Raw genomic sequence first — 8,546 nt, 5'->3', positions numbered from 1 at the left:
AGAAATCTCCATGACACTCCAGACATCTGGCTGTCCAGGCATCCCAGCAGTGACCTGTGCACCTCCTCACTAGGTACTAAAATGTGTATTAATTTCCAACATCTTTCCATTAAAAGTAACAAAATGGACCCTGGGTGTTTTCTTTACATCATGAAAAACATGTCTGTTCTCTGAAGGACAGCAAGACAATGCGCTATCATTTACCTCACTTTAGTTTTCGTTTCCTTCCTAAGACAGTTTTTGTGTCGTCATATTGCAGCTTGTACACACAGCCAAGTGTGCAGAAAGGGACTGTATTATCAGTGAGGAGAGAGCCTTTAGCTCAGAGGTTGCACTCCTTAGCAGCCACCATGCAAACCAGTACACCTGTTTAGGTAGACAGCCCTCTGTGTGCCCAGTACGTGTCCCTGTCCCCATGCTCAAGAGAAGGACTGAGCACCCGCAGCAGGGTCGATATGATTCAGCATTTACATGGGTTATGCAGTGCTCTTCCAAGCTGCCCTAGGGAGCGGTGCCAAGTGTGTACCGCTTGCAGCGGTGTGACTAGCGGGAATGTCGTGTCATGGTATGGACAGTCTTCTCTCCAGGTGCCAGCAAAAAAGTAACTGTCAGTGGAAAAGTAGTCACAGAACTATGTTCTCAGTTCTGGCTCCACTGTGCTGGAATGAGTTCCCCCTCTCTCTCTCTCAGAACTGCTGAATCTCTCTCAGCATCCAAGAAGGGTCTCACTTCTCCCCTCATCTCAGATGTATTCCATAAGCATACACCATGTTATCTGTTTAATACAAATTCTGAAAGTTTTATGCAGCTACACGTGATGAACATTGGTGCATATGGTGGAAAGAAAAACTACTTAAGAATCACACCTGTAACTATGTCTCTGTACTAATGTAATGCACACATATGTTCTATGAAATGTATGTCACTTTAAAGAAAATCATCTGCTAAATTAATAAATGTAAATGTAATAATGGGGGTTGGGGGGGACTACTCATGTGATCTATACTGGTTCATACTGTGGTATGTGACAAATTGACAATAGCCAAGAATCACATCTGCATCCAGATCGCTTCTGTTGATTTAATGCACTTCATTGTTCTACCCGTGTCACTTTGGCCAAAAGCATCAGATAAATGAATGCATGTGATTATAAAACTGATTTCACAAAAGAGATTTCTATTTTCAAAAAATGCGTATGTAAAAATTGAGCCCATTTTATTTAATTTTACTGTGAGTATGTGCACACCAGCAGATATGGATATAAACCTCCATTCATTGAAAAAGAAAGCTTGCCAGAAAAGTCACTGTGTGTCTGACACAGGAAAACAAGGTATCAGCTTCGTGACAGTTGTTGTGAGGATTCAACAAAATATCCCATGAAGACAGTGAAATTGTGACAGAGGACATACACTATTATATACTTATGAACATACATCATCTAGGTGGATAGCAAAATTCCATGCTAAATTATATATATATGCGCGCGCGCACACACACACACACTGTATATACAGTATATACATACATATACACACAACATGATTTTTAGATCTGTGAATACTAGTGTATTAATCAACATTCATATAGTATCTGTAAGTATTACTGGCAATACGGTGCTAACAGATAACGGCACAGTTATAATGTCAGAATCATTTCACAGTTCACTTTAGGTTATATCCTTTCCAAGAGCCATGCTAAAAAATGGCACAGAAAATACGGGGGGGTGGGACTGAAATGTTTGAGTGGAAATGAAATTCCCTTTTAAACAGCATGTTCAATAGAGAAATGAGCAAAGCAGAAAGCAGGAACATGTCTAAAGAGGTGTCTTACACAGTAGTGACAGTGCTGACCCTTTCTTAGAGCCCCAGCTACAAAGTGAAGTGTCCTGCATGATGTGTGACACAGTGGTGTTGGTCCCACAGTCCACATACTCAAAAGCGTCCATGGACAACTGCTCCGAGTGAGCGAGATAGAACACCCTCATCATGATCCTGTGGGAGACAAGGGGCAGGGGGGATCACATGGATCCAGTCAATGTTCACAGAGGTCTGCTTTCAAAGACTGAACATTCCAATTCATATTTCATAAAAGGAGAATATAGTTGTTCAGAGCTTTTCTAAAGCAGCCAGTCCACATGACAGCCATAACGTGCAATAAAAACAAAGACATGGAGGCAATACAACAGTCCTAAAAGCTGAGGCATGATCATGACTGCACTCTGCTCTCTATAAACTGAAGTTTCTGCACTGGGAGCTTGCTAAATGGCATTTTCAAACATTACTGTCCCTGTTAAAATGCCATTTCACTGTACACCACACTGGCCATTTGGAAGATTTAATATTAACCATAACTTTTACAATGTAAACAGAAAAGGGCTAGGAAGTCCATCATGTGTCCCAATGATCAATAGGCACTGCAGGTCCTCAGAGGAATGTCTGTGGCCCACCAGCAGCCAGTGAACACACGCACGCACACACACACGTGGAGATGGTCACTGATCCATATTAAACTGACACTTTGTTGAGAGGATATTAAAGGGAAAAAAGGAGTACAAAGTAGACAGCAGTAGGGTGGCTCATTTTCCTCCATACAAGTCATCTTACGTATATTTAAAGAAAGTGGAATACTCACTGCAAATGGAAAAACAAGGTTCGAATCTTTATGGAGGTTGATTTGCAGTAAGAGCTGTAAAAGGAGAAGAAAAAAAAAAAATCATTTGAGGAAGTTACTGCCACTAAAACACACAATGACATGACTTCAAAAAAAGCAAAGAAACATTGATTACATTAATACATAAGGCTAAACTGTTAGCTGTTTGAAAACATTCTGCAGAAAAATATTCAACCAAAGTATGTGTACCAATACTAAAATGGCCAGACTTGCCAAATAACCAAGTTCATGTTATTACAATGCATAGTGCTAAAATGTCATCATAAAAGAAAATAGATCACCAAAATTTAGGGTAAACAGTAAATGTTTACATAATTCAAGTCAGTTTGGAAACCATGAAAGACATGTCATGAAGGGCAAATAACTGCTTAACTGCAATACAACTCGCCACTGTTCTGACCAAAGACACTGTCTGTCTGTGTGAGAGAGAGAGCGAAAGGGAGACATACAGCCCGTACACATGAAGAACAGTGTGTCTCACAGCTTCCCTAGTCGTCTGCTGTCAGAGAGCAGTCCTGATCACTTCATGCCGTTTCAGAAGCTTATGTGAAACATACAGAAAGCGGTCCCATGCAGGAGGATTGGTGTTACGAGAAGTGTTTCGCACCAGACTGCAATCGCAGAAACCAAAATCCACCAAGAGCATTGTGCATTCATTTTAAGGCTCTAGCCACAGCACGACAGCTAGTTCTCTTTGTAAAAGTCACTGAAGACACACTGCTGCTTGAAAGTATATGAACACTAGGGATACTCATTATTGTCTGACATATGGAAATTCCCCTATAAATCTTGTACAAAATGAATAAATTACTATTATTCACACACCTGATTCTACTTACCTACTCAAGCTTTACTTTTGCACCTGCACTACTTCATTATTTCTACTACACACAGGCAAACTCGAAAACAACATATGGAATTTGTAATTACCCATTATGTCAGCTGAGAAAGACTGCTTCTCATTAACTATTTTGGGGTAAAACTAAGACACAAGAGCTTCATATACTTTCAAGCAGCACTGTATATGTGAAGTGAAGGTCTACAATGAAAGGAATACACTGAATTACATCAGGATTTACTGCAAAAATCCTCAGTGAGACATAAGCTAATTAAAGCCATGTGCAGGTTCAAGCCCCGTTCTTTCCACTTAGTGGGGTGGCAATAAGCAGCAGGCTACACTGTACGACAGAAACACCGATTCATGGGAAACCTGTTCTAAATCACTTGCAAGGGAAGGAAGGCCCTCTCTGGAGTACATGTCCCAGATGAACATCTGTACAACTTGAAGAACATAATTTACAGAGGCAATAAATTCCACAAAGTACCTACATACATCCTGTACAAATGCAGAGAGCGTTTCCTCTTGATAATGAATTAGTGTTTAAAAAAAAAAAAAAAAAACAAAATTGGAAACCTTAGACCAGATTCACTGCTTAATGTGCATTTAGAAGAACTTCTCTATGCTTTGGAAATTGTACTTGCAACTGCTTGTAACATTTGAGTTCACTTGAAACTATGTTCAAGAAATGCAATGTCTTACACAAGCAGATAAAATTAGTACTTCCATGACTTAAGATGACATGGACTATGGTAAAAGGCTAGTCTGTCACCTGATCAACCTGCAGAATACTACGACCACGCAGGAGCCCACCGACTCTCTCCATAGAAGATATCTCAAGGACAACGTGTAGACCAATGTTTATATCCTCAAAATTATGATGGAAATACTGTATTGTCCTTTCATGCTTATGCTGCTTCATTTGTCAGAAACTTTTCTCCAACGCAACTTTAGACGAACTCTATGCAGTGTTATCAGCCCACACACTTTATTGACCAAGGTGACTTACACTACTAGTAGCAGTGTATCTAACAGTGTAAGTCACCTTGGTGAGTAAGGTGTGTGGACTAGTAACACTACATATCTGTTGTAAGTCGCTTTGGAGAAAAGCGTCTGCTAAGTGAATAAATGTAAATGTAATGTAAATGCTACTACTGTACACTACTTACAAAGGGTCAGTCATCCATACATCAGTGGAACACACTCTGCCACACAGAGTCACCAATCCACCTGAACAGCATGTCTTTGGACTGTAAACCAGAGCACCTGATAGAAACCCATGCAGACATGGGGGGAACATGCAAACTCCACACAAAGTGAGCAGGGACTGAACTCACGTCCTCTTGCACCACCGCTGTCAGACTGTAGCGCTACTTGCTGTGGCACCATGCTTTTACAGTGTTACTTATGGTATTGTACTGTTGTTAGCAAGTCAGCTTCCAAAGAACCCAAAAAAATTTTATTTGTTGTACAAGAGAAAACCCTCAGCACTCACTCAGACACCTCGAAAGTGACAGCATAGTGACCCACACCACATGTGAGACACCTGTGAGCAGCTTAAGCAGTAGGTGATACAGCAGCTCCGAAATGTTGGTAGAGCTTTTCACACCATAAGGCAGGAGAATGTATCCCAAGGTGAGCAAAAACATGAACGACTTTCTCTGACAGCTGGCGGGCCTCTTACAGCTTTCTCAGCATCTGTTTATGGTTTGGTTTACTTTCACCATCTATACTTCTTCATTTTAGACTGTGCCTTCAATATTTGTGCTTGGTACTAACAGAAGGACCATAAGAGGGGTCTGCACGCTTCCTTCTGCTTCCAACACAAGGAAACACGTCACATTCATTCCCAAACCTGTGTCTGGTGTGCCATCTTCCTACCCTCGGTCACTGGGTATGTGACCCACACGCATCTACAGGCGAAAAAACACTTGCGTACTTACCTGAGCCCAGCATCCTCTATGGAAACAGGAATGTCGAAAGTATACTGCAAAAGAAAAAAGGAGAACGGCAGCTCTTTATTGGGGCCTCTACATGGTGTATTGGACTACAACTCAACATTTACAGTCAACCTGTTGTCAGCTCTGCAGTGGCTCCTGAACTTCACTGGACAGCTGCTGCAGTGTCCTACTCCGTGACTCCAGTGTTAACCGTTCACCCACGTTCAGGCTCAGCAGAGCTCAGTTGCTGCTCTGCTAATACAACCATCTACTGAGCTGAGCCACAGTAAGAATGGGTTTCACATCAAAGTTGTATGTGCACTGCTGAGGGGGGTTGAGCACAAACAGAGTGTGCAGTGCCATGTGTTGAGAACCCACAGTGCAGCTCTGGTGTGGAAAGCAGCTACGCGAAGGAGAAACTGGGGCTCACCTCTGTCCGAGACCGTGGCTTCACAATGGTAACGTTGCCAATGCTGGCCTTGCCAACGACGGTGTCAACGATCAGAGCTTGCACGTCAAGATTACGGACCTCCACAGTCACAAAGTTCTCGTTGGAGATGTTCAGGACACTCTGAGAAGCATCACATGCACACAACTGTTTACTCCAGCAGCTCCCAAGCAGTCGCACCGCATTTGCAGCTGAGCCTCTGGGCCATGAATCGCACTCTCGGGACAGTTGGGACTCACCATGATGGTCATGGTGACCGCGTCCGGCGTGAAGAACACCAGGACGGATTTGATGGCAATGGGGGACAGCGACATGCTCCGTGGAAAGAGGAAGAAAAGGACAAGAAAGCAGACCACGAGGCAGAGCACCACAGACAAGCACACGTATTGCTTCCTGAGGAAGTAAAGGCTCAAATTAGATACTGTGAACTCAAACATTGAGCGGAACAAGATGTCTCATGCAGCACAAACACAAAAGAGCATGTCAAGCATGAAACCTACTGAGAATGTTGCGGGAAACACCATTCCCTGTGTGCACTGCTTTAAAGTCAGCTTTGTGGGATACTACTCTACAACTGCTCAATGTCAGTTCTCTCAGAGCACCCACTCAATCATACAAGACTTATTAAAGTTGCATAACAATAGCTAAGGAAGACTTCACGTCCTCCAGGCTGCTAGCGTAGCGGTTACAGCTGCTGCCTTTGGACCTGAAGGTCACAAGGTTGAATCCCACTTCTAGCTATAGTACCCTTAAGCAAGGTTCCTACCCTAAAATGCTCCAGTAAAAATTACGCAGATGTATAAATGGGTAAATAATTGTAAGAAGCTTAACAATTTAAGTCCCTCTGGAGAAAAGTTTTTTTTTTTTTTTTTTTTACAAATGAACAGAAGTAGATTTCACAGATTATTCCTGTACTTTTGACAGCAAAAATCTAGTATGCTCTACAAACATTAAGACTGTTTCAACAAACTAAGCAGCGGGTGGTGTAGCGTTTGGGGGACGCAAGTTGCAATTTGTAGCACCTGTGATCAAGTGATGTACCCAGAACTGACATGGTAATAACAGCTAGCTGTCTAAATGTGACACTGCAAGTTACTTTAAACAAAGGTGTCTGCAAAATAAAGGGAAAGAGAAATGTCACAGCACAGCCCACACTTTCCTACACCCTTTTCGTCCATATGGGAGACAGAAGGATGAAAGGGGGGTCTGCATAGGGCTCTTACGTGTGTCGCGGTTTCAGTCTCTGGTCCGTGCAAGGAATGACTGCCACCAGCTGGTTCTCCTGACCTGCAGGAAGTGGGGAGGAAGGAGAGCAGCGAATAAAATACTGTAGAGCAACCATATGGATGAGGCACGCACTTTCGTTGGTTCCCGAAATTGCTTATTTTGCCTGGTCGTTCACATAAAGGCACGCAGCACTGGCAGTCAATCAGTAAACCGGTAAACCAGTACACCCACCTCGGGGGATGCGCCCGGTCCCTCGACAGGTAGGGCAGTCTAAGGTTTCTGCCATGAACTCCCAGCCAATAGTGCCGTAGTCCTTGTGCGAGTGCTTCCACTCTTCTCCCTCCTTGCCCCTGTGGGGGGTGCTGCTGTGCCCCAGAGAGACCCCCATCAACATGTCGTTCTTGTACACAAAAGTGTCCAGGCAGACAGCCCGCTGGCCTTAGAGAGGAGAGACATTAGGTTCTCTTAGGGGACTGGGGATGAACCACCTTATGTTGCCAAGTGTGTGTTTTGCTTACAGGCACAGTGCAGGAAACACCACACACACAGGAGAGCAACGCACACAAAGAGTCACCTGTGGAGGCAAAGAAGGGGAACTGAACACACACACACAGTCATACATAGAGTCACTGAACCATACCGAAACGGTCTGAACAAACACCATCTGCTCCTTTTACTAAAACCTTTCACAGTAAAATTACCCTGCTGTATAAAAGGGTAAATAAGTGTAAGCAGCTCAACGGTGTAAGTGTCAGGTGCTGCCATGTGATGCTCACAGAGCAACACATGCACAGCTGAGGCTGTTTACAACTTTTACCATGAAGGACAGTTCTGCTCTTACACTTCTGTCATGATCTAGGATTCCTACACATTTCAGTTTCACATTCTCACATCTGGGCTGCAACCACAAGCTCATGGGGCTTATAAAAACTTCACACAAACTGCATACAAAACTGCACACAGATCACATACAAATTGCACATACTGCAAGCAAAGTGTGCACTGCATACAGAGCACATAAAGACTGCATACACTGACTGTGTATTACACACTACACACACACCTGCCTTTTCACAGGAGCACACAGACAGACACAGATTTGCAACAATCCTCGCGATGGCAAGAAGAGAGTTTTCAGACGCGCGGTATGGCGCGCAGGGAAGAGAAAACAACAAGTCGTGGAGCGGTACGAAACTGCGGCCAGTTTTCCCGGAACGCGGTGAATCCAACGGCTGCTGGGCGGCTCACTGACTCCGTCTTACCCGCATCCGTCACACGAGCTCCATGGGCCGCGTCGCTCCCTCGTTCTTCGCCATTTTGCCACTTCGCACTAGCTCGAGCTCCTCTTCAGCACTGCGCGCACTCCCCCTCCCCACACGGTGCTCAGCTGACCGGCACGCGGGCTTGAGACTTTTAGCGCCGC

The 8,546-nt window shown here is 43.9% G+C and overlaps 1 protein-coding gene across 2 annotated transcripts; it reads right to left on the bottom strand.

The window, feature by feature from the left end:
• Nucleotides 1–1,311: 1,311 nt before the first annotated feature.
• Nucleotides 1,312–8,546, bottom strand: tmem106a (transmembrane protein 106A). Of its 2 annotated transcripts, none has more exons than XM_018741795.2 (8): nt 8,386–8,546; nt 7,355–7,488; nt 7,120–7,183; nt 6,136–6,289; nt 5,879–6,019; nt 5,452–5,495; nt 2,632–2,685; nt 1,312–1,991 (listed from the first exon to the last, which is right to left on the bottom strand). In XM_018741795.2, exons 2-8 carry the CDS (start codon nt 7,407–7,409, stop codon nt 1,814–1,816), a joined length of 690 nt encoding a protein of 229 aa, XP_018597311.1. In that variant the 5' UTR covers nt 7,410–7,488; nt 8,386–8,546; the 3' UTR covers nt 1,312–1,813. The 2 variants fall into 2 exon arrangements, with proteins under 2 accessions (XP_018597311.1, XP_018597310.1); XM_018741794.2 differs by having other exon boundaries at nt 7,355–7,561; nt 8,386–8,544.

Source organism: Scleropages formosus, chromosome 25, assembly GCF_900964775.1.
Source record: "Scleropages formosus chromosome 25, fSclFor1.1, whole genome shotgun sequence".
Taxonomy (NCBI): Eukaryota; Metazoa; Chordata; class Actinopteri; order Osteoglossiformes; family Osteoglossidae; genus Scleropages; species Scleropages formosus.
Note: the sequence above shows the minus strand (reverse complement) of the source record. Positions and strands in the feature narration are given on the sequence as shown.

Coding starts and splice junctions, on each gene's coding strand:
- tmem106a (XM_018741794.2), bottom strand. CDS start 7,517: ATGTTGATGGGGGTCTCTCTGGGGCACAGCAGCACCCCCCACAGGGGC. Junction 6,290..7,119: donor AGACTGAAACCGCGACACAC/GTAAGAGCCCTA, acceptor TTACTTCCTCAG/GAAGCAATACGTGTGCTTGT. Junction 2,686..5,451: donor ATAGAGGATGCTGGGCTCAG/GTAAGTACGCAA, acceptor CTCCTTTTACAG/CTCTTACTGCAAATCAACCT.